This window comes from Protopterus annectens, chromosome 5.part0 (assembly GCF_019279795.1).
Source record: "Protopterus annectens isolate FY-2018-M chromosome 5.part0, PAN1.0, whole genome shotgun sequence".
NCBI classification, from domain to species: Eukaryota; Metazoa; Chordata; order Ceratodontiformes; family Protopteridae; genus Protopterus; species Protopterus annectens.
Genome location: NC_056735.1, coordinates 1306210642 through 1306236957, shown reverse-complemented (window position 1 = coordinate 1306236957; position 26316 = coordinate 1306210642). Strand labels below are relative to the sequence as shown.

At 40.4% G+C, this 26316-nt stretch overlaps 1 protein-coding gene across 2 annotated transcripts in view; it reads right to left on the bottom strand.

Annotated features, from left to right (window-relative positions):
- The window catches only part of RASA3 (RAS p21 protein activator 3), a 1807402-nt gene that overhangs the window by 83916 nt on the left and 1697170 nt on the right, over nt 1-26316 (bottom strand). For both annotated transcript variants that reach the window (XM_044071113.1, XM_044071114.1), the window contains one exon: nt 9661-9734. In XM_044071113.1, coding sequence (XP_043927048.1) covers nt 9661-9734 — 74 coding nt within the window. The remainder of the gene's footprint in view (nt 1-9660; nt 9735-26316) is intronic.

The window sequence follows — 26316 nt, the reverse complement described above, 5'->3', positions numbered from 1 at the left end:
AAAATGGTGAACAGAAAGAAGTCGTAACAAGAATTCTGACTAGGCAAACCGTCTTCCATGAGTACAATATTCTTATGATCTTCGACTGTCTGATTAACTGTTAAATAGAATGGCTGCAGTCTACTAACAGTGATACAGACCTGAAGGTGGTATACAGTAATTAAAAGAAAACTCAGGTGTTTTATCAAGCCATACAGGATAAGAGAATGAATAGTTGGCAGTGTTTGCTAAACAGGGCTGCAGTCGAGTACTGTAATTAATCAATGCCTGGTGTGATTGACTGTTTGTATTGTACGGTACTTTTCTTTCTTAACTGTTGGTGTAGCCTCACAGTAGTACAAATTAAAGTTGTGGGGACAAAGATACAGGGGTTTTGTTTCTGTACTTCTACTGTTTGATGCTTTAGCTGGAGGTAAGATGTACATTGCACTGGGCTACTGATGATGTGCATGTCTGAGGTTTTGCATAAGTGTTATATGGTTTGTTTTGCCCATTTTGGTGAACCCTGGATTGTTTAATTATGGCATATCCAGTATAAGATGACTTACTCAGTTGTGCAGTGAACATTACTTTGTGGGCACATCTGAGAAGCTATCCTTCATCATAAATCTAAACATTAAGCTTGTTTTAGAGGTACAGAGTTACTAAGGATAAGGAATAGAAGGCATTAAACAAGTTAAGTTACAGGATGCAAACATTGTCAAAAACTTCCTGATGGAAACTTAACTGAGAAATTTAAACTCAAATAAATGAGACTGACACCTTTAATAATTTGCTCTAATTTATTGACTGCTACAAGAATTATTTTTAAGAGAAAGTTAACTAGTAAACAGGAACAAAAAGGAAGGCTTAGTTAAAAAGAAACGAATGAAAAGTGCTGCACATGACCCAGTAAGTCATTTAGATGGCATTTCTTCAGGGGATACTCATCATGGAAATCGTATGTGAGGTGTCCGAGATCATGGAAATGGAATGTGAGGTGTCCGAGATCATGGGAATGGAATGTGAGGTGTCCGAGATCACGGAAATGGAATGTGAGGTGTCCGAGATCACGGAAATGGAATGTGAGGTGTCTGAAATCATGGAAATGCAATGTGAGGTGTCTGAGATCATGGAAATGCAATGTGAGGTGTCTGAGATCATGGAAATGGAATGTGAGGTGTCTGAGATCATGGGAATGGAATGTGAGGTGTCTGAGATCATGGAAATCATATGTGAGGTGTCTGAGATCATAGAAATGGAATGTGAGGTGTCTGAGATCATAGGAATGGAATGTGAGGTGTCTGAGATCATGGGAATGGAATGTGAGGTGTCTGAGATCATGGAAATCATATGTGAGGTGTCTGAGATCATGGAAATGGAATGTGAGGTGTCTGAGATCATAGGAATGGAATGTGAGGTGTCTGGAGATCATGGGAATGGAATGTGAGGTGTCTGAGATCATGGAAATGGAATGTGAGGTGTCTGAGATCATGGGAATGGAATGTGAGGTGTCTGAGATCATGGAAATCATATGTGAGGTGTCTGAGATCATGGAAATGGAATGTGAGGTGTCTGAGATGCTTCTTGCTATATAAAAATATTTTGTCTTCGTGAGTCAACTTAGCAGACTACTGCAGCTGTATGAAAATGGTTCGTGTTTTTCCAAACTACTCGACTGCCATGTCCATTAAATTACATATTTGCAATTTTACGTGAAATGTGATTTTTTTTTTATCTGAGAGAAAACCGTGCGACAGCCTTACTGTTTTTGCTGGTGATGCCATACCCCATACCCAGAAAACTGTGTGACAGCCTTATTGTTTTTGCTGATGATGGCATCCCTCATACCCAGAAAACCGTGTGACAACCTTATTGTTTTTGTTGGTGATGATATACCCCATACCCAGAAAACTATGTGATAGCCTTATTGTTTTGGTTGGTTATGGCATACCTCATACCCAGAAAACCGTGAGATGGCCTTATTGTTTTTGTTGGTGATGGCATACCTCATACCCAGAAAACTGTGCGACAGCCTTATTGTTTTTGCTGGTGATGGCATACCTCACCTACCCAGAAAACAGTGTGATGGCCTTATTATTTTTGTTGGTGATGACAAACCTCAAACCCAGAAAACCGTGTGATGGCCTTATTGTTTTGGTTGGTTATGACATACCTCATACCCAGAAAACAGTGTGATGGCCTTATTGTTTTTGCTGGTAATGGCATACCTCATACCCAGAAAACCATGTGATGGCCTTATTGTTTTGGTTGGTTATGGCATACCTTAAACCCAGAGTATAAAGGCCTTTGGTGATGGCATACCTCATACCCAGAAAACTGTGTGACAGCCTTATTGTTTTTGTTGGTGGTATCTCATATTACATAATTGCCCACAATTGTTATAAATGTCACTTATTCAGGTGGCTTGCAAAATTGATGATTTTGGAGAAAATGTGCTGATTTACATGATAAGTAATAAAACATATTACATAAAAACGTATTACATATGTAAACTTATTACATATTTAAACTTATTACATAAAAAACGTATTAGTTCTGCATGTCCTCCCCGCGGTTGGGTGGTGTTCCAAAGACATGCGTAAGTGGGCGTGCCTTCGTTGAAGGTTGGGCGTCGAGCTGGCACCTTGGCATGCGTGAAAATCTACTGCCAATCATTAGCGGACTGGAGTTCTGCTGTGGCGACCCCTAACCAGGAAAAGCCGAAAGACAAACAACAACATAAAAACTTATTACATTTGTAAACTTATTTAACTTCAGGTACTACAAACTTATTTACTTCCTGTTATCTGTTCAACTTTCCATGTTCATGGTAAATGTGTCCTTGATTTGGGATCTTTGACCTGATTATTCTTGAATTTTTCCCTGATTATGGAGGTAATTTATTTATTTTATTTAACATTTGTTGACCGGGAAAGTCCGACTAGGTTCCACAGATCCTGTTTACAGCGGAGGCCCGGGGAGAAATGCTCCAGAAACATGTTTTTAGAATGTGGGAGGAAACCGGAGTACCCGGAGGAAACCCACGCGAATGCAGGGAGAACATGCAAACTCCACACAGAAGGCACCCCAGCCGGGAATCGAACCAGAGAACCTCTTGCTGTAAGGCGACAGCATTAACCGCTGCACCACTGCGCCACCCAATTGGTGACTGACAATGAGGTCAGTCATCCAAAGTTAAGTCTCATCCTATAAAAGGCAGAAAATGTATATCCACAGCTAGTGGGGTTTGGCTTTTATGGCTTGAATATACTTATAAAGACTTACAAAGTAAAAAGCCATGAACATTCAGAAGCTCTGTAGTTGAAACACTTGATATCTTTAAGGGGTTATTTGCATTTATCCATGGGCCTCCATTACAGGAGGTTTAGGGTATGACATAGTGAAAACTCTAGCTTGGCTTGTTTTTTCTTACAATTTTTACTGATTCTGGATGCAAACATGTTTAAGAGCTAAGGCTGGGAGGTTTAGGGTATGACATAGTGAAAACTCTAGCTTGGCTTGTTTTTTCTTGCAATTTTTACTGATTCTGGATGCAAACATGTTTAAGAGCTAAGGCTGGGATGTTTAGGGTATCACATAGTGAAAACTCTAGCTTGGCTTGTTTTTACTTGCAATTTTTGCTGATTCTGGATGCAAACATGTTTAAGAGCTAAGGCTGGGAGGTTTAGGGTATCACATAGTGAAAACTCTAGCTTGGCTTGTTTTTCTTGCAATTTTTACTGATTCTGGATGCAAACATGTTTTAAGAGCTAAGGCTGGGAGGTTTAGGGTATCACATAGTGAAAACTCTAGCTTGGCTTGTTTTTCTTGCAATTTTTACTGATTCTGGATGCAAACATGTTTAAGAGCTAAGGCTGGGAGGTTTAGGGTATCACATAGTGAAAACTCTAGCTTGGCTTGTTTTTTCTTGCAATTTTTACTGATTCTGGATGCAAACATGTCTAAGAGCTAAGGCTGGGAGGTTTAGGGTATCACATAGTGAAAACTCTAGCTTGGCTTGTTTTTTCTTGCAATTTTTACTGATTCTGGATGCAAACATGTTTAAGAGCTAAGGCTGGGAGGTTTAGGGTATCACATAGTGAAAACTCTAGCTTGGCTTGTTTTTTCTTGCAATTATTACTGATTCTGGATGCAAACATGTTTAAGAGCTAAGGCTGGGAGGTTTAGGGTATCACATAGTGAAAACTCTAGCTTGGCTTGTTTTTTCTTGCAATTTTTACTGAATCTGGATGCAAACATGTTTAAGAGCTAAGGCTGAGAGGTTTAGCGTATCACATAGTGAAAACTCTAGCTTGGCTTGTTTTTTCTTGCAATTTTTACTGATTCTGGATGCAAACATGTTTAAGAGCTAAGGCTGGGAGGTTTAGGGTATCACATAGTGAAAACTCTAGCTTGGCTTGTTTTTTCTTGCAATTTTTACTGATTCTGGATGCAAACATGCTTAAGAGCTAAGGCTGGGAGGTTTAGGGTATCACATAGTGAAAACTCTAGCTTGGCTTCTTTTTTCTTGCAATTTTTGCTGATTCTGGATGCAAACATGTTTAAGAGCTAAGGCTGGGAGGTTTAGGGTATCACAGTGAAAACTCTAGCTTGGCTTTGGCTTGTTTTTTCTTGCAGTTTTTCCTGATTCTGGATGCAAACATGTTTAAGAGCTAAGGCTGGGAGGTTTAGGGTATGACATAGTGAAAACTCTAGCTTGGCTTGTTTTTTCTTGCATTTTTTCTGATTCTGGATGCAAACATGTCTAAGAGCTAAGGCTGGGAGGTTTACGGTATCACATAGTGAAAACTCTAGCTTGGCTTGTTTTTTCTTGCAATTTTTGCTGATTCTGGATGCAGACATGTTTAAGAGCTAAGGCTGGGAGGTTTAGGGTATCACATAGTGAAAACTCTAGCTTGGCTTGTTTTTTCTTGCATTTTTTTCTGATTCTGGATGCAAACATGTCTAAGAGCTAAGGCTGGGAGGTTTACGGTATCACATAGTGAAAACTCTAGCTTGGCTTGTTTTTTCTTGCAATTTTTGCTGATTCTGGATGCAAACATGTCTAAGAGCTAAGGCTGGCTCGATACTAGATACGAAAAGGTTTGTTTTTGGTACCACAGTCGATGCACCAGCCTTTCTTCCAACAAAGTACTGAGCATGTGTTTAGCTAGGAATACTCAAATGTACTGAGCACAATAAATTTTCAGCCTCTTTTAGAAACAATTCTGCACACAAACAGACCAAAATGTTCTGCAACCTAATGTCTTCAAAAACAGGAAATGATGTATACTTTTTACTGGAGATGCATTCTCTACTGCAGGCACTACTGTATGATGCAGATAATTTCTGGTTTTCTGTTTTGCTGCAATCTCCTTTTTGCATGCTTCATTAAAAAAGGAAGTTTTGCTGATATTAGCTCAGTGTACACTTTATTGTGGATCAGAACGTTAGCTAGTTATTCATTTTTTAGAACACTATTTTAATCGCAAGTATGAGTGACAACCATGTAAAAGAGGGGGGATTCCATAACTAGTTATCTCACTTTCATATATCTAGAGCAGTCTGGATGTTTGTGCCATCTATATAAATAAGCCCTTGTTACTAAACTTTTTACCGGAGGTTAAGAGGCAAGTGACATCCAAGTTCCTAGCACTGTTAACCTACAACACACAAGGACATACATATATCGAGGACTGAAATGGGAAGTCCGATATGACATCATTTAAGAGGAGGAAGCAGCTGTGCTGGGAAGAGCACTTGATCCTACCCTTAAAACATCAGAAAGGTAAAAGTAATAGTACAAGACACATGGAGGAAAGTGTATGAGCTGCCCAGGGGGTAAACTAATGTAGACAGAATTGCTGCAGCTGTGATATATTTGAAAAATGAAGAAATTGTACAACAAACTGCAAATAAATCCACAAAAAAACAGCAACCAATGAGAACAGTCCACTCTTGTTTATTAAGCATTTTTTGTCCTTCTTCAGATCGAAGTTCTTACTATTAAGAAGGACAAAAACGCTTAATAAAAAAGAGTGGACTGTTCTCCTTGGTTGCTGTTTTTTGTGGATTTATTTGGTGTGATATAGTTCTCAGGCATTCAAAGGCATGGTGGGCAGGTAGCCACCGAAGCCAGCTGGAGATGCTACTGTGGTGGTAAACTGAAGGGGATGGTCCAGTACTACATACAGCCATGTTTTGGCAAAGAAATGGATATCAACAGACTAGCAGTACCAGCAGATAATGGCACAATGAACACTGGCTTCTGGAAAGGAGGGCAGCCAGAGAGCTGGGTTTACACAATGAATCCTAGCACACCATACTAAAAGAACTGCATATCTGAATCCCTATAAAAAGAGGCAGGACAGCAAAGCAGATTACAGAACTGCTGTGATGCCTGAGATGAGACCACAGCTGGACCATTCATTTGGCAAACCACTGGCACCTGAGTCATAAAGTACAAGGGGAATGCCATTCTGGGAAAAGACAGCTATGAAGATGCTTATGATTTGAGGGGGAGATGGTGATGCAAGGTAAATGAACTGATTTCTTCTTGTGTTTTTCTAGAAATAGTTGCTTCCCCTCAGACTTTGCTGGAACTATGAAAAGCATCACTCCAGTGAAGGCACTGCAGAAAAAAGTGACAACAGTTACTTTCCACTTCATTGAGTGTAGTTTGGTTATTTTCAGCCAGCATTGTCATGTGCCATGTTTAGAGTTATGCTACAACTGGCAAAACTTTGTGTCATCACCAAGTCTTAAAGCAGTATGGAGAAGGACCATTTATCCTTTTCATAAGTCTGCTTCATGCAGGCACTGCTGAACTACCTTACTATCCTGAATAATAGGAAGCACATATCATACGTGTATAGCCAGTTACTGAAAACTAGAAGCAAATACTGCCAAGGGGAAGTTTTACATATTGTCCTGTCTCCTGATGGTCAGTTCTGCTGGTGAGATTTCAATAAAACCAGCCGTGCATAATGTCACAGATCATGACATCTTTTTTGTGCTGCAATGGATCTGCTCCGTAAGTGCAGACAAACAGCATTCATAATGCAGTCAAAACTGAGTGCACAAGTTTCCTGTTTGACAAAGTTGTGTTTACTAAACAGTAGAGTGAACTATTTGTAAGATACATTATCATCTGCCCTATATCCTAAGTCACCCAGAACGTAACTATGTTTATTTTCTGGTATGCTGTATACCAGTGCAAAAGAACAGGATATGAAAATTCTCAAAGCTCACCAAACAAAAACATTTCCAGTTTTCATCTCCATTTGGAAAGACGCCAGAGAATGTAACTGTTAAATGTATAAAGAAACCTAATTCTGACAGTTTTACAACCTGCTTCTTAACATGTAGACGTCTAGAAAGTACACCATGAAATATTTGTATTTTTTTATACTTTTTATTGCATTTTAAATCAATATGAAACTGGGATACAACTTGTGAGAGGAAAATCATGACCAACCAAATCCATTCTTTATAAACATAATACAGTTACAAAGGTGGTGACATCAAATAAATGTTAACATTGTAAAATGTTCAGAAGTTAAAGCAATATAACTTTTTGTCAGAATCTACAAGTTCCATGCATTACTGCAGCTACAACACATGGCACTCAAATATAGGATAGTACACTTCTGTTATATCCAGACATAAAGAGAAAGTATGAATATTAAATAAACCATTCAGCTGTCCAGGGCAAGGGTTTTCATTGCACTGCAGAATTACAGAACAAGAAAGAGAACAGGTCTACATGGTCTGGAAATGATCAGAGTGAGTGCAAGTCTGTAAGTACTCAGAACACTAGTTATGGAACAGTGCTGGTTTACTAATCTGTGTGCAAGACCACTACAGTCAGTGCCGTGGTGTAGAGTGATGTTGTTTGACTGTGACAGACAACCATGGATGTAGTGCAGCAGACATTGGAGGAGCTGACGAGGAACAGTGGGAATGGGAGGTTGTTGCAGGCTCATCCTTCCTGTGGGAGGGGGAGACAGCCTGTTTTTTTACATATAATGACACACAGGTAATGCTGGATGTCATCATGAGGTTGCCAAAAGCAACTGGATTGTGATAGGGCATGCACTCTGTAGTCACCATCAGGCATGTACGGTAGCATGAATGCATGGGAAATCTCTACTGAGGGCTGAACCCCAACAACTATTGTAAAGGATTGAAGATGTTAGATTTTACTTGGGGAAAAATGACTTTCCAGATGAAGTGTTCTTGCAGTTGGTTCTTACCAAAGAGAAAACAAAATGGCAGACTGGGTTAGCATGTAGCAGGGGAAAATGGTATTAAAAAAGTCAACTGTACCTTTTAAATGAATCTAGAGAGTAACTATAACAATTTACATTTTAGTCAATGATAGGGGTAAAACCACCACAGCGGCAAACTCTCTCAGTCAAAAATAAAACAATAAAAGCTGTAGTCCATAGAACTTATGGATGACTGAGAGTGAAGCATAAAAATACAAACGTGATGGAAGTTTCCCAAGATCCAGTAAGTCTCCAGAGTACTCAATGAAATAAAATGTTTTATTCAGACAAAGCGCTTTCGCTAAAAGTAGCTTCATCAGGTCTATTTAATATACAAATAAATTAAAAGGCCATTCTTATAGTCTCGGCAATCCAATTGAAAGCAATCTCATCACTTACTTAAAAGGGAAATGTCACTTTATCTAAAACAATTCAAATACAGAATAAACAGGCACATATTTTCTTCTAACCTGCTTATATAAAACAAGCTTCTGAAGAAATGTATAAAAAATATATATATGGTAAATAATGTATATAAAGAATATACATATAAGATTAAAAAATGGTATATATAAATGCAATGGACTCTATGTTGAACAACAGACTGTGTGTTTTAATATGTGTGTATATATATATATATATATAGGAATAGTATGTTGTATCAAATGTATCTTATATGCCATGAATGTGCAAGGTTGTATAGTAATGTTTTTATGAATGTGACTGAATATGTATATATATGTGTAAATGTGATGAAGTATAATAAAATTTATATAAAAAATAACGAATTATGTATGTACGTACATAATTATATGTATATTCTTTATATACATTATTTACCATATATATATATTTTTTATACATTTCTTCAGAAGCTTGTTTTATATAAGCAGGTTAGAAGAAAATATGTGCCTGTTTATTCTGTATTTGAATTGTTTTTAGATAAAGTGACATTTCCCTTTTAAGTAAGTGATGAGATTGCTTTCAATTGGATTGCTGAGACTATAAGAATGGCCTTTTAATTTATTTGTATATTAAATAGACCTGATGAAGCTACTTTTAGCGAAAGCGCTTGTCTGAATAAAACATTTTATTTCATTGAGTACTCTGGAGACTTACTGGATCTTGGGAAACTTCCATCACATTTGTATTTTTATGCTTCACTCTCAGTCATCCATAAGTTCTATGGACTACAGCTTTTATTAGTTAAAATTTTACTTTTTCTTTGATGCTTTTCCTGTAAATGCAACACCTGACAGACATGAGGATGCCTGATGACTGACTACAGCATGAGGAAAGAAAGTTAATGTAGAAGATGAAAGGTTCCTACAACATATTCAATGGATTATATATATATATATATATATATATATATATATATATATATACTATCTCAATACATGCTTACCCTTCTTTAAGTACTATTGGTTGTTCTGTCATCTTGTGGTCTCTCCTTCCAGATGAAGATATCAAGTCTAGAAACTTATACAACAAGAAAATATAAGTTCAGCAAAAATGTTCTGGCATAAATTTAACAGTACGCAGTTATAGTATGTACAAACTTCAAACTTCCCAGAAAGTCTTTGGTAGCTGACACAGCCAAAAGACACACACAGACACACACACTCTCTCTTTTTTTCCCAAAAGGGATCCCAGATAAAGATTCTGATAAAAAACATATACCTAGTTTATTTGTATTTGTTTATTTACATCACTGGAGCATCATCAACATTTATTTACAATCTTGGCATGCCACTAACATTCCTGTAAATCTGGCATATTTAAGCTACTAAAACTAAAGAAAAATCAATACACTGTATACAAAAAAGGTAGAGTGCTGTTCAAATGAAAGGTTACTGCCAATACGTTTTCCAAGATATTTCTAGTGTTGTACAAATTAAGTCTCAGAAAGGATTCAGCAAAGAAAAATTTGTTTGTTCTTATATAGGTTTGTTTTTGTTGCTGCTGAAGAGCATTAGCTTAGTTTTCTCTTCATTTAGGACTTAGGGGAATTCGCTGGGCCATGTTTGCAATGTAGTACGAGCATTACAAACAGCAGAAAAGGCATGTCCTACAGAAATTTAGATTATGTACTTATTGTATCAGCAATGAAGGGGAAGAGATGGTACTTGTATATAATCTTCCTCTCTTAAAACCTGGTTGCCTCATGGTTTTGGCGACTTTTCAGGCTTGTTGGCTGTTTATTTGCTAAGTTTTTCTGCATAGCCACCTATTTTGAGCATTTTCTGGCTTGTTAAACTTGATTTCTGCATTAGTAACTGTATTTAGAGCACAACCTAGAGCTGTTTACTGAATTTCCTGTTTGCACTTATTTTTAAAATCGTTTTTTTCTCAAAACTTGCATTTTATCTGTCTTTGGCCTAGCACTCTTGTGTGGGGTCATTTACTGCACTGTTATAACTTGTTGATACTTGTGAACCTCTGCTATCTCTGAAAAAACAAAAAACAAAAAAAAATCTTGCTTTTTTCCCACTTTTCTGAGATTTAAAAAAGTTCAGTTACAGGCTTGCTGTTCTTGAACTGTTTGTAAGTTTCTTGGAGGCCATTTTTGCTTGGGCTAAAGGAAAGTCTCTCTGTTGATCAGTGGCAGTGAAAAACATTGAGCAGCTTGCCTGCCCCTGTGGGAGTGGTTACTGACTTGAAACTGTAGTTTTATTGGCCATTTTGGGTCAATTCCTAACTCCTTCATCTTCCTCTCTTAAAACCTGGTTGTCTTGTGGTTTTGGCATCTTTTCAGGCTTGTTGGCTGTTGGTGAAGCACCCACCAAGAGGAGAAAACGCTGAGAGAAGAAAGGAGCCACTTTTGAGATTTTAAGTATTTTTCCTCTGTTTATTTGCTAAGTTTTTCTGCATAGCCGCCTATTTTGAGCATTTTCTGGCTTGTTAAACTTGATTTCTGCATTAGTAACTGTATTTAGAGCACAACCTAGAGCTGTTTAGTGAATTTCCTCTTTGCACTTATTTTTAAAATCGTTTTTTTCTCAAAACTTGCATTTTATCTGTCTTTGGCCTAGCACTCTTGTGTGGGGTCATTTACTGCACTGTTATAACTTGTTGATACTTGTGAACCTCTGTTATCTCTGAAAAAACAAAAAAAAAAAAAAATCTTGCTTTTTCCCACTTTTCTGAGATTTAAAAAAGTTCAGTTACAGGCTTGCTGTTCTTAAACTGTTTGTAAGTTTCTTGGAGGACATTTTTTGCTTGGGCTAAAGGGAAGTCTCTCTGTTGATCAGTGGCAGTGAAAAACATTGAGCAGCCTGCCTGCCCCTGTGGGAGTGGTTATTGACTTGAAACTGTAATTTTATTGGCCATTTTGAGTCAATTCCTAACTCCTTCATCTTCCTCTCTTAAAACCTGGTTGCCTCATGGTTTTGGCATCTTTTCAGGCTTGTTGGCTGTTGGCGAAGCACCAACCAAGAGGAGAAAATGCTGAGAGAAGAAAGAGCCACTTTTGAGACTTTAAGTATTTTTCCTCTGTTTATTTGCTAAGTTTTTCTGCATAGCCACCTATTTTGAGCATTTTCTGGCTTGTTAAATTTGATTTCTGCATTAGTAACTGTATTTAGAGCACAACCTAGAGCTGTTTACTGAATTTCCTGTTTGCACTTATTTTTAAAATCGTTTTTTTCTCAAAACTTGCATTTTATCTGTCTTTAGCCTAGCACTCTTGTGTGGGGTCATTTACTGCACTGTTATAACTTGTTGATACTTGTGAACCTCTGCTATCTCTGAAAAAAACAAAAAAAAAAAAATCTTGCTTTTTCCCACTTTTCTGAGATTTAAAAAAGTTCAGTTACAGGCTTGCTGTTCTTGAACTGTTTGTAAGTTTCTTGGAGGCCATTTTTTGCTTGGGCTAAAGGGAAGTCTCTCTGTTGATCAGTGGCAGTGAAAAACATTGAGCAGCCTGCCTGCCCCTGTGGGAGTGGTTACTGACTTGAAACTTTAGTTTTATTGGCCATTTTGGGTCAATTCCTAACTCCTTCATCTTCCTCTCTTACAACCCTCTTTTGCGCGGTTTTGCATGTTTTTGTGCATAGCGCAACAGCGGGCAGCGCCGCCAAATTGGGTTTAAACTATTCATGGCTCCACAAAGTCTGCTCTTCACTTTTTCCCTTAGAACTGCTCTATCTCTCAATTTAAACACCATATTCTCATTCTAAGGCCCTTCACTGGTCCAATTAAGTAATCCTACAAGTTAGCACTATTAAACCATAAGCACTACTTACTCTTATACTCTCTACGATTACCCTGTTCTCTATTGGTCCGTCTTAAATTCAGTTTCCCTATATTACTCTAGCATGTCCAAAGGTCAGTCGATGGTTTCCTCTCCAGTCCAGCTGGTGAATCTGGGAATTTTGAGGCAATGTTACAACTGTCTCATGTACACGGACAACCCTCTCCTCCTCCAAACAGGTTCAAATATATGTGAGAGATGCAACTATTTAGCCAAACTGGAGGCTGAGCTCTCTCATCTCAAAACTGGTGTAACCAGTCAGGAGGAGAAGGTAACCTCACACAACACAATTCCAGTATCACATAGTCCCACCACATCAGCGAACCAAACACATAAATACACAAAAACATACTCGGAGGCTCTAAATAAAAATCTACCTAAGCAACAGAGACCTCCAAAGCAGACATCCAAGCAAGCACTACCTCAAAACAAAACACGCACAACACATAGCCCACAAAGTCAGTGTGCCAAGCAGCCACAGCCCTTAAGGCTGAATAACACACCTGATACTCTTGTAATAGGTGACTCTATTGTCAGACACACTGATGTCCCGCTCACCAAGCTGAATAAAGAGAAGGTCACGGTGAGCTGCCTGTCGGGTGCTAGGATCCGCCACATAACACAAGCACTCAGGTCACTCCAAAGCAAATACAAATATGACTCAGTCATTGTACATGCTGGTGTGAATGACCTGAGACGTACCTCCCTGGACTACATGAAAAGAGACATAGAGGAGCTCTCTGATCATGTAGCCCAAGGCTGGTATGACCCTGACCTTGAGCAGCATCTTACCATCACCTAGAATGATGCCACAGTACAAAGACAAAATGATCGATTTTAACAATTGGCTAAAATTTTGGTGTCATTCAAAGGGGATCCAGTGTCTGTCAGCCTGAGATGACATGCCCGACAAGCCACGTTGCTTCACTAGGGACGGCTTGCACCTGTCACCACTGGGCTTTTGGATATTGGCAAAGGCACTTGCCACCCCCATAGTGCCTTTTTTAGGCAAGGCTCAAAAGTCAAACCCACCCCCATAGACAGCACAAGGAACAAGAAACTAAGGGTAATGCTGCTTAACGCCAGGAGTCTTAACCTCAAGATGCATGCACTCAAAGCTCTCCTCAGTATGGAGAACATCGATATCTGTGCAGTGACAGAAACCTGGTTCAAGGCTCCAGAGAGCACCCCAGCACTACCAGGCTATACCTCATATTATGCTTTTTGGCCCCAAAACCCAGACCGAACCACAAAAGGAGGGGGAGTTTCCATATTTATCAAGGATATCCACACCTCCAGGTTAGTGGCATTGCACGAAGTATCGGAGACCACCCATGTGCAACTAGCAGTGGGCAAGACTGCTTTTCAGTTTATAGCATCCTACAGACCACCCTCTCAAAGTCAGGAATCCCACTCGGCTTTCCTGAAAACATTGGAGAACATGAAGATCTCTCCGAACACCATTATATTGGGTGACTTCAACTACCCAAACATTGACTGGGAGCACTACTCAAGCCCCAGCACCTTAGCCCAAAGGTTCCTGGAAATTATAAACTCAAATTCTATGGAACAACTAGTCACCACTCCCACAAGAGGGGACAACATACTAGACCTGATCATTACCAACATGGGGACTCTATGCTCCACACCAGAAGTATATCCCTCATTGGTAAGATCAGACCATAAATTAATTTCACTGGATGTCCACATCCCGACCCCTACCCCAGCCCAGAAAACCAAAGTGAAAAACTTCTCAAAAGCAAACTTCTCACTTCTGAAAACCGAAGTGGAATCCTTCAAGGCCCCACAGCCAGTGGAAACTACGGCCTAAACTGCAGAATCCTATATAAACGCATTCTATGGACATCTCCAGGAATGCATGGATCATGCTATCCCAAACAAAACCAAGACCCAATCATCCAAAGGCAGGCGCCCAGTCTGGTGGACCCCTGCCATAAATAAACTGTACAACAGAAGGAGGAAGCTACTACATGATAGAGCAAAATCCCTAATAGGGAAGGCAACTCTGATCAGTACTAGCAAAAAATTATGATACCTCATAAAATCCTCCAAGGCCAGCTTCGAGAGAAAAATTGCACAGGACACCAAAGACAATCATAAGGCTTTTTTCAGTTATGTTAGGAACCTGGGATGCAACTCCCAGACCTGTTCTGAGTTGATTCTAAACGACAAAAAATACACTGAACCCACAGACATCGCCAATATCCTGGCAGACAGGTTCAGTGCAAACTTCTCCACCCGCTCCCGCCAAAAGAGCAAGTATCTATCCTGGCAGAGGACTGCCTCCCAAACATCTCTGATGCTCAGGTGAAGGCTGCCCTCTCCAAAGCAAAAAACACTGCTTCCATGGGACCAGATGGCGTCCCAGGTTGCGTCCTACATGAACTCCAAGAGGAACTAATCCCTCAAATAAAACAGCTATACAATCTCAGCCTCACTACAGGATATGTGCCCACAGAATGGCGTGATAGCAACAGTGGTCCCACTCCACAAAGGTGGAGCCTCTACGGACCCTGGAAACTATCGCCCCATAAGCCTGACTAGCTTAGTCTGCAAGGCTATGGAGAGGATCATCATGGAGCTCATAAACAAAGACATTGGGGACCTACAGACACTAGATCCTACCCAGTTCGGCTTTGTCAAGGGCAGATCCTGCCTTTTGAACCTGGTTGACTTCTTCGAAACAGTCACCAAGCCATAGATGAAGGGAAGGTAGTCCACACAGCCTATCTGGACCTTGCAAAGGCATTTGACACCATACCCCACTCGGGCATCATAGATAAGCTATTCAGCTTAAATATAAACCCCTATGTCACAAGATGGGTTGCAAACTGGCTCAAAGACAGAACCCACAGAGTGAGAGTTGCTGGAGCCATGTCAGACTCAAAACTGGTCACAAGTGGCATCCCACATGGTTCTGTCCTGGGACCACTCTTGTTCGGTATATACTTTTCCGAGGTACAGGCAAACGTGGGAGGACTATGGCTCACCAAGTTTGCAGACGACTGCAAACTGGGCGCCATAATCGACTCTCCAGCTGACACAAACATCCTTCAAAAAGGTCTCACAGAGACAGATAACTGGTGCCAGCGCCATGGTTTAAAGCTAAATGCCAAAAAATGTATAGTCATACCCTTTGGCAAAAACAATGTGCCCACAAATTACCACATAGGTGGAAACCCATTAAGCACAGAGAAAGTTATTAGGGACCTAGAGACCCATGTTGATAGCAATCTCTCCTTTGAAAACCACATTGCCAAAGTGGTTAGAAAGACCTTCTACATAGCCCACCTCATCACAAAGGGTTTCGCATCTAGATCAAGAGAGGTAATTGTGCCCCTTTATTCATCCCTCATCAGGCCCATCATATAATACAATGCCCCTTTTGGGATGTACCTTACCCGACACCTGCAGCAATTAGAGAGACCCCAAAAGTAACTCACCAAGAGGATCAAGGGTCTCAAACAGATGCCATATGCTGCTTGGTTAAAAAAACTCCAACTCTACTCAGTTGCATACCGCCTACTTCGAGGCAATCTATGCCTGACATACAAAGCTATGTCAAATCCAGAATTAATGGACATGCTCCACCTCAGTAAATCTAAATCCCTTAGAGCCACATGCTCGAGGGACTTGAACCTCAGCACAGAAATAAATAGAACTTGCTGGAGGGACAGGTTCATAACCCAGAGGCTCCCTTCGCTCTGGAATAGAATTCCAGTTCATGTGAGGCAGAGCACCTCACTGAATCTCTTCAAGAAGAATCTCGATAGGTGGATGGGCGATCGTAGGTTTGTCCCAGGGATTACTCCCGTGTCACTATTAGACAGAGGCACAGTAAACTAAACCTTAAAAAGGGCACAGTATACTCAAATCAAGGGGTGGCATAAGCCATACAGAATCGGGCTAGGCTTATAATTGCCCCAGGGCAGATAGCCTAGTATGAACCTATGAACCTATGAAAATGCTGTTAGAAAAGTATGCAGGTGCTCCCATGATCATATAGAAGGTTGATGATTTGCCCCAGAAAAAGGAGTCAGAGCTTAACTGGGATCAAATGTTAAATCCCACCACCTTCCTTTAAGCTTTGAGTTCAATTTTTTGAATATTTGTCTCCAACAACTACTATTTCTCCTTTACCTTTTGTCTGCCATGCAAGCAGGCAAAAGATTTTCTAAATTTTCCTCAACCCTACTTACCCAGCGTGTGCTTGTCATACTCTTTCAGTCAAACCAGATGTGCAATGCTGGACTTCTGAGAATGTGTTAAGATACAACCAAATACCCTAATACTGGGCAATTTCAACTACCCTGCCATTAATTGGGAAAACTACTCGGGTACCAACATCTTTGCCCAACAGTTCTTGGAATTCATAAATTCCAACGCCCTGGAGCAACTAATCCATATCCCACCAGGGGCTCAAATATCCTAGACCTGATCATTACCAACATGGGAGATCGATGCTCTACACAAGTGGTCACCCCCTCGTTGGTCAGGTCTGACCATAAGCTAATCACTCTTGACGTCCACATCCCACCCCCACCCTCCAGTAGGGAAACCTCCATAAACACTTTCTCCAAAGCCAACTTCATGCTACTCAAGTCAGAAGTGACAAACTTCATGAAACCCATGCAGACGGGAACTGAATGTTCGACTGCTGAATCCTACACTAAGGCACTGTATGAGCACATCCACTCATGCAAGAATACTGCCATTCCAAATAGAACCAAGACACTCTCCTCCAAAAAAAAAGGAAGCCAAACTGGTGGTCCCCCACCATAAACAAACTGTACAACAGAAGGAAGAAACTGTTGCAGAAAAGAGGAAAATCCCAGGATGCAAAAAGCTCCCTTACCAGCCTCAGTAAGAAGATGAGATCCCTCATAAAATCCTCCAAAGCTAGTTATGAAAATAAAATTGCCAAAGATTCCAAGGACAACCACAAGGCATTCCAGAGTTATGTCAAGAATCTAAATGGCAGTGCTCAGATCTGCTCTGAGCTACAACAGAATGCCATTAAATATACTGATACCAAGGATATTGCCAATATCCTGGCAGATCGATTCAGTGCCAACTTCACCTCCCTCTCACCACCTAAAGGGCCCATCTCAATACCAAAAGATTGCCAAATTCCAGTAATCACGGCCACACTGGTAAAAAATGCACTCTCCAAAGCTAAGAATACAGCATCCATGGGACCAGACGACATCCCAGGCTGTGTACTATATGAACTACAAAATGAACTGGCACCTCATCTAAGTGTCATGTTTAGTCATAGCCTCACCACAGGCTTTGTGCCCAATGAGTGGCGTACAGCTACAGTTATTCCACTCCACAAGGGGAGTCTGACTAGCCTGATCTGCAAAGCCATGGCATTATCATGGAACTTATAAACAAAGGCAATGGCAACCTTCAAATACTGGACTCCACCCAGTTTGGTTTCGTGAAGGATCGATCTTGTCTCCTCAACCTGATTGACTTCTTCGAATCAGTCTCCAGAGCCATGGACGAGGGTAAGGTGGTCCACACAGCCTATCTGGACCTCGCCAAGGCCTTCAACACCATCCCCCACTCCGGAATCATAGATAAACTTACTAAGCTGGACATTAATCCTTATGTCACTCGATGGGTTGCCAACTGGCTTACTGACAGAACCCACAGTGTAAAAGTAGCCTACTCCAAATCCATCTCCAGACAAGTGACAAGTGGAGTACCTCAGGGTTCAGTCCTGGGACCGCTCTTGTTTGGCATCTATTTCTCTGAAGTACAGGCCAACACTAAGGGGCTCTGGCTAACAAAGTTCGCAGATGACTGCAAACTGGGAGCCATTACTGAATCCCCAAATGATGTGGATATTCTACAAAACGGCCTTACAGAAACAGATGCTTGGTGCCAGAGCGATGGGCTCAGGCTCAATGCCAAGAAATGTATAGTTATCCCCTTTGGGGAAAAAACATGTATCCATGAATTACCACATAATTGGCAGTACACTAAACATGAAAGTGTGATAAGGGACTTAGGGACACAGGTGGACAGTGGTCTCACCTTCGATAACCACATCGCCACAACAGTCAGGAAATCCTTCTATATGGCACACCTCATCACTACGGGCCTTTCATCCAGAAAAAAAGGAAGTCATTCCCCCACTGTACTCATCCCTCTTTAGACCCATTATAGAATACAATGCCCCATTTGTTATGTGCCTCTCAAGACATCTGCAACAACTGGAAAGGCGACAGAAATACCTCAATAAAAGAATCACAGGCCTAAAGCAGATGCCCTATGGTGACCATCTAAAAAAACTCCAGCTATACTCTGTCGCATATTGCCTACTCAGAGGCGATCTCTGCTTAACATACAAGACCATGTCAAACCCAGAGCTGTTGGACATGCTACACTTAAAGAAATCTCATTCCCTCAAAGCCACATGCTCCAGAGATCTAAACCTGGTCATCACAATGAATAAAACATGCTGGAGGGATAGGTACCTGACCCAGAGACTCCCCATACTCTGGAATAGACTGCCCATACATGTCAAGCTGAACGCTTCTTTGGCCCTCTTCAAAAGGAACCTTGATGATTAGATGGGAGATAGAAAATTCACCCCGGGAATCACGTCAGTCACCATGCTGGACAGGGGACCAGGGAAGTAAATATTCTAGGAAGGAATAGCCAGGGATTTGTCATGGGTAGGCTTGTATAGGCCCTAGGGCCAATAGCCTAGTACCAACCTATGAACATACACATTTCCACAAACACCGCAGTGCCTATAATGCATACCACTGTTTCTCATTGTCTCGTGTATCAATGTTCTGGCACCCATTGGGTATTCTTTGACCACAGCAACTCCAGCATCCAGCCACCCCTATTGGAGATGATTCCCATCATTTCTGAAATGCTTGCTAAACCTTTCCTATATGGCAGGAGGAGCTGGTCTAATTCCAGAGGCAGTGCTGATGATGTGTACCACAGCTGACTATGTATAACATAGCTAACCATGCATAACACAGCTGACCATGTACACCATAGCTGACTATGTACAACACAGCTGACCATGTAAAACACAGTTAACTATGTATAAATAGCTGACTATGTATAACACAGCTGACTATGTATAACACAGCTGACTATGTATAACACAGCTGACCATGTATAACATAGCTGACCATGTATAACATAGCTGACTATGTATAAATAGCTGATTATGTATAACACAGCTGACCATGTATAACACAGCTGCATATGTATAAATAGCTGATTATGTATAAATAGCTGACTGTGCATAACACAGCTGACTATGTATAACACAGCTGACCATGTATAACACAGCTGCATATGTATAAATAGCTGATTATGTATAAATAGCTGACTGTGCATAACACAGCTGACTATGTATAACACAACTGACCATGTATAACATAGCTGACTGTATAAATAGCTGACTATGTATAACCCAGCATAACATAAACCAGCTAGTAGGAGCCCATCAATCTACCTTCTACAACTATTCCCTAGGCAACTGTCATAACCCGTTCCAAGCCATCCCTCCATGAATATGAAGCTAATTTAAAATCCTCAGCTGTCTCATCTTATACCTTCCTTTCCAGTAACTGATTTATTCTGGCAGCTATCCCTTCTATGAAAGAGTATTTCCTCACATTAAGATCAAACTATGTTCCTTTGGTTTGTTGGTTATGGTTCTGCCCCTCATACATTCCCTGTCCGCCTTTTCTAGTGTTATTCTATCACATCTCCTTCCTAAGGAATTGTATACTTGCATCACTTCCCCCGTCTAATTTTTGAGTGAAAAATGTTGAGCTGCCTTAGCCTCTCCATATATGCCTCACCTGCAGTGCCCTGCGCCATTCTCGTTGTATTCCTCTATATACTCTCTAGCACTCCGATCTTCTTGTCTCTAAAAGATTTTGGAATCTTCTCACAGTAGTCTATCTGGAGCAAAATCAGTCCATAATAAAGGGGCAGTATCATGTTCTTGTCTATGGATGTACTCAGTCAGTGCAAAATAAACATGCAGTATTATCTTCCTGTCTATGGACTTAATCAGTGCTTAGTAAAGGGGCAGTATTATGTTCCCGTCTATGGACTTAATCAATCAGTGCAAAATAAACATGCAGTATTATCTTCCAGTCTACGGACATAATCAGTGCTTAATAAAGGGGCAGTATTATGTTCCCATCTATGGACGTAATCAGTTAGTGCAAAATAAACATGCAGTATTATCTTCCTGTCTACGGACATAATCAGTGCTTAATAAAGGGGCAGTATTATGTTCCCATCTATGGACGTAATCAATCAGTGCAAAATAAACATGCAGTATTATCTTCCTGTCTGCAGACATAATCAGTGCTTAATAAAGGGGCAGTATTATGTTCCCATCTATGGACGTAATCAGTGCTTAATAAAGGGGCAATATCATGTTCCCGTCTATGGACGTAATCAGTCAGTGCAAAATAAACGGGCAATATTATCTTCCTGTTTATGGACGTAATCAGTGCATAATAAAGGGCAGTATTATGTTTCCATCTATGGACATAATCAGTGCATAATAAAGGGGCAGTATTATGTTCCCGTCTATGGACATAGTGCATAACAAAGGGGTGGTATCATGCCCCCGTCTATGGATGTAATCAGCCAGTGCAAAATAAATTGGCAGTATTACCGTCCTGTCTATGGACGTAATCAGTGCATACTAAAGGGCAGTATTATGTTTCCATCTATGGACGTGACGTAATTATTGCAATTTTGGAATTTGTTGCTGTCTATTGGATGTCATCAGTGTATAATAAAGGGGCAGTATTATGTTCCTGTCTACGGACGTAATCAGTGTATAATAAAGGGGCAGTATCATGTTCCTGTCTATGGACATAATCAGTGTATAATAAAGGGGCAGTATTATGTTGCTGTCTATGGACGTAATCAGTGTATAATAAAGGGGCAGTATTATGTTCCTGTCTATGGATGTAATCAGTGTATAATAAAAGGGCAATATTATGTTCCTGTCTATGGACGTAATCAGTGTACAATAAAGGGGCAGTATCATGTTCCTGTCTATAGACGTAATCAGTGTACAATAAAGGGGCAGTATTATGTTCCTGTCTATGGACGTAATCAGCGCATAACAAAGGGGCAGTATCATGTTCCTGTCTATAAATTACATCTCTTTGAATCCATATCCCAGCACGTAATATGCTTTTGCTCCTACCCTTTCAGTTTGTACCTGTGATTTAGATTTTCCATAATGATAAACCACAGGCATATTTCCTGTTCTACATTTTTTGGTCTGAATCCTCCAAATGTAAAACCAGCTCCCAGGCTGCCATCTGTTAAATGCAACCCCACAAAATGTATAACGTTGAAGTGAAGACGTTACGCTCTAGTTCATACTTCATTTCCTTCGATCTCTCCTCTTGCAAAAAAGACTGATCTGGCATCCCATGGCCTGTCTGAAGTCTGAACCAAACACATTGAAAAAGGATAAACGAACAGTAACCCACTGCAAGACACAATTTGTCACATTCTTATCTTCTGACTAGCCTCACCTGACTCTGTTCCCTCTTATACGACCTCCAGCTATGAAATCTGCTGCTGAAATACTGATGTCACATCCATAGGCTTGCCTCTGTCTACTCCTTCAGTATCCCAGTAGTAGAACATGATCATTCTAGTTTAACACAATCAAACAGCAAGGAGTCCAAAATGGAATTCACTGAATGACTCATCTTACGGCAGAAGTCTTGCCTTCAGTCCTGCTTCTGTCACTTTGTACAAATGAAGTCATGCTCACTTGTCTGTGGTTTGCTGGGTTGCTCCTTGCTCTATGTTTGTGTAATAACAACAGTACTGCCTGCCCCCAGTGTCTCATATCCAGTTTGTGACAAAGGAATACACACCTTAATCAAAACCCTAGCAGGCACCTTCATAACGATGATTTGGAATCCAGTCTGGGCTCTATGCTTCATCCTTCTAAGACTTTCACTGCCAATTCTACCTCCTTCTCTGTTGTCTCTTCATCTGTTTATTTTTCAATGCCCCATCATGCCTTTCCAAATAGGTTCTCTCCTTTTTGCTTCTTACATAAAGATTGCTGTAAAATGTTCATTTAGAATTTTTAACTGCTGTTCATCTTTATGTTTTCCCTTCCCAAGCTTGCTCCTTAACCCTCCTCCTCATCTTACCTTTTTTTCAACATATCTGAAGGCCTTCTTTCCTGTCCTAATATCTGGTGGTAATCACTTACCCATATCCTTTTACCCTCCCAACATACTATGTTACACTGTTTGTAGCATCCATCCATCTTTTCAGTGATTCCTCCCTTGACCTGCCATTCTGCACTTCTCTTTTCCAGTACTGCTGCTAGTACATTAGTAATGAACTAAAACACTTTTTTTCTTTTCATTTAATTAGTACCTTTTAACCCCTTTCAAAATACTTCCCAAATAGTCCTTCCTCTCCTTCATTCTCTTGCCACCTTCCTAGATCTGCATTTGGGCTTCTGTCTTGTCATAACTCACCCTTCAGCAGTGTAAGACTCTGGCCTTTGTGACAACTCCAGAGTCCTTCTGCAGGGTTTTGAGAAGCATACTGTTACATGGTCACTATTGGCTTGAGCCTGTAACTCCCTGACATCATTCCCCCTATCCTCCCACCTCAGAGAATAAAATCAAAGTAGTCTTCCTTTCCTGGTTTCAGCCAATACACATTTTGTTCAAACCCTTACAGGTCAGATGCCTTAATCAGGTTGTGCTCCCTGTACGCATTCTCCATCACTCTAGTCTACCTCTGGCAGACTGATGTCTCCCAGCATAGCCACCCCCAACTTTCATTTCCAGCTTTACTCAGTTTTTGACTACTTTCTAGCCTGTAGATTCTGCTGTTCTATCAACTTATCCTATTTACATTAACCAGCGTTTTCACCATTAGCTTTCATTATGGTTCCTAACCCTTCTCACCATCATCCTTTTCACCTATGTGTTCCACTATAGTTACTCCATCATCTATCTGTACACCTTTTATCACGCTCCTCTTTAGTTCTTCCTTTAGTTATAATTCTAACCCTACTACATCCTTGCCTACCCTATCCTTCCAGAAAACCCTGTTCCCAGCATGGTTTATATCCCAGTCCATCTCGTCACTGGCCCATATTTTCCTTATTCTGAAGATATCACCTTTGACTCTGCAAGATTAACAAGTCCAGATCAGCTATCTACCTTCCTAGACTTCATGTACTGCTACGCTCCACCTTGACTCCATTCTCCCTGTCCCCTTTTCTTATTCTGCCTTACCCTTTTCCCCTCATCATTACTACTTCTGATATTCTATGTAATCCTGAATCCTTGTCTTCTTTTGACCTTTTCATTAATTTCTTTATCCAAGCTTGGTGTAACTATCTATTTCAACCACAGAATGGGTAAAAAGAGTATATGAATACATCTTGTGCTTTGCAGATGGTAGGATCACCACTCTCAGAAATATTTTCAGGTAGAAAGCATGTCTTAAGTTTTATATAACCCAGAAGAATTTAACCAGGGTTGTTTGCAGCTGAATGTGCTCTACATTTAGAACTGATAACAGAGAGCAGTATCATTCATGAGGATGATAATACAATTATCAACATACTACACCAATCTGGCATCATCAAAGTGCTCCACCATCAGGTTACCAAAGTGAAGAGGCACTTGGCCCCCTGCAGCACCTATGGGAGGAGCAACTGCATCAGCCCATCTAATAAATGTATCTCACCTTTTAGGTAGTTACTGAGCCAGATACAGGCATTAAAATACACGTCATATGAAACTAGACATTATGGAATCTAGTAATGGCCGAGGACACAGATACCCTTCAAAAGGGTCTGATGCAGACAGATGAACTGGTGCCACAGCTATGGACTAAAAATCAGTTTTAAAACAATGCATAACAGTACCCTTTGGAAAGACAACCATCCTTGGAAACTACCACAGCGATAATACAGCCCTAAAAGTAGACCCAGTGGTCATGGATCCAGGAATGCATGTTGACAGTAACCCGACCTTTGACCAACACCCATATACTGGAGTGAAAAAAATCATTTTGTGCTGCACAGCTTATAAATAAGGGCAAAGCATTCAGGTCCAAAGATGTCCTTATTCCACTATACTCAGCTCTTATCAGGCCAGTTATTGAGTACAATGCACTCTTTGGTATGTATCTAAGTAGGCCTTGCAATAGCTTAGAGACCACAGTGGTTCCTCACAAAAAGAATACAGGGAGTAAACAACAAGACCTATGCAGACTGTCTCAAAGCCGTATCCCTGTACTCGATCTCCTACAGACTGGTAAGCAACAGTCTACAGATAGCCTAATAGGTATCCTCTGATCCCACACTGATGGATTTATTGCACATCTGCAAAACAAACAGCATCAGAAATCGGTGACATAATCACAACATGATGGCTGGACAAGAATGTGTCAAAGATTACCCCCTTCTCTCGAACAGGCTTCCCATGCATGTGAATAGGGTCATGCCTAACCCTATTCAAACATAACTTGGACCAATGGAAGATAAATCACAAATTTACCCTGGTTTGGCACCTATGTCCCTAATGGACACGGCAGCCTGTGAATGTTTAATGTGTACAAGCCTATATGACAATCATTACTTTCTTTGGGGTACTTACACGTCAGCAATATTTTGACAAGTTTAGGGTAAGCTTGACTAGGCTTAAAATGTCTCTTGGTCCGATAGCCTAGTAACTATCTATGAACCTATACAAAATGCCTTGCAGAGAATTATGAACCAGTATTCATTTATGCACCTCCATTTCAATAAATGCAGGGATAATCACTGGTAAAAAAGAATGCGGGAAGAAATAGCCAGGGAATTGTTATGGCTAGGCTTGTATAGGCCCTAGGGCCGATAGTCTAGTATCAACGTATGAACCTAAAAAAGCAGATCCGTGTCAGTGTCATAATCATGTCTAAAAAACACATTATGTGCCAGACATGAGATAAACAAGGAGTTAGAGGAACTGAGCATGTATAAAACCTTTTATAAGTTTTGAGAGGTGGAGCAAGATGGCAGAAGGGCAATAGCTGTTGAGAGCAGTCAAGAGATCTTTATACAGAGGCATCACAAAAAGTTCTGTTTCCAGATTGCAGGGACTGCATTTGTTGATTGAGAGGATAATTAGTTTTGACCCAGGGTAGACTATAAACATGGATGTATCCTTCTTGGATTTAGGGGGTAACTGTTGACGGAGACTGAGCCAAATTTCAATTTACAATGGAGCTTATGGACCATTTAGACATTACAGAATGAAACATGAAGGCACGACACTTGGATTAATATGGTAAAACAGAGTACTGCTGGCAATTATTACAGGCAATCTGCTGAAGTGAATCTCTATAAATTGGTTATCAAATCAGCATGACTAATGAAAAAGGGAAGGAATGGATATATGTGCCAAGATACAGTAGATGCATCTGTACTACAACTTTTTATGCCTTTACAAGAATGAGTTCTGTTGACCCAAAAAACTGTTTCTTTTGCTAGCAAGTAAAGAAGACTTAATCTGGTTTCTCAATTTGGGAAATTAATGGAAGTCAGCAAGCATTTTATTGGCATGGCAAATGACCTAGAGAAGGCTTCTATGTGATACTATGGTTTAAAGTTTTGCAGAGATTTGGGATGATTGGGAAGTTACAATTTACAGTTTTTAAAGTAGAGCTTTACTGAAAAAGGTCCTTAGAAATATATCACTGAAGTCCTTTACTGTCTCATCAAGTATCAGT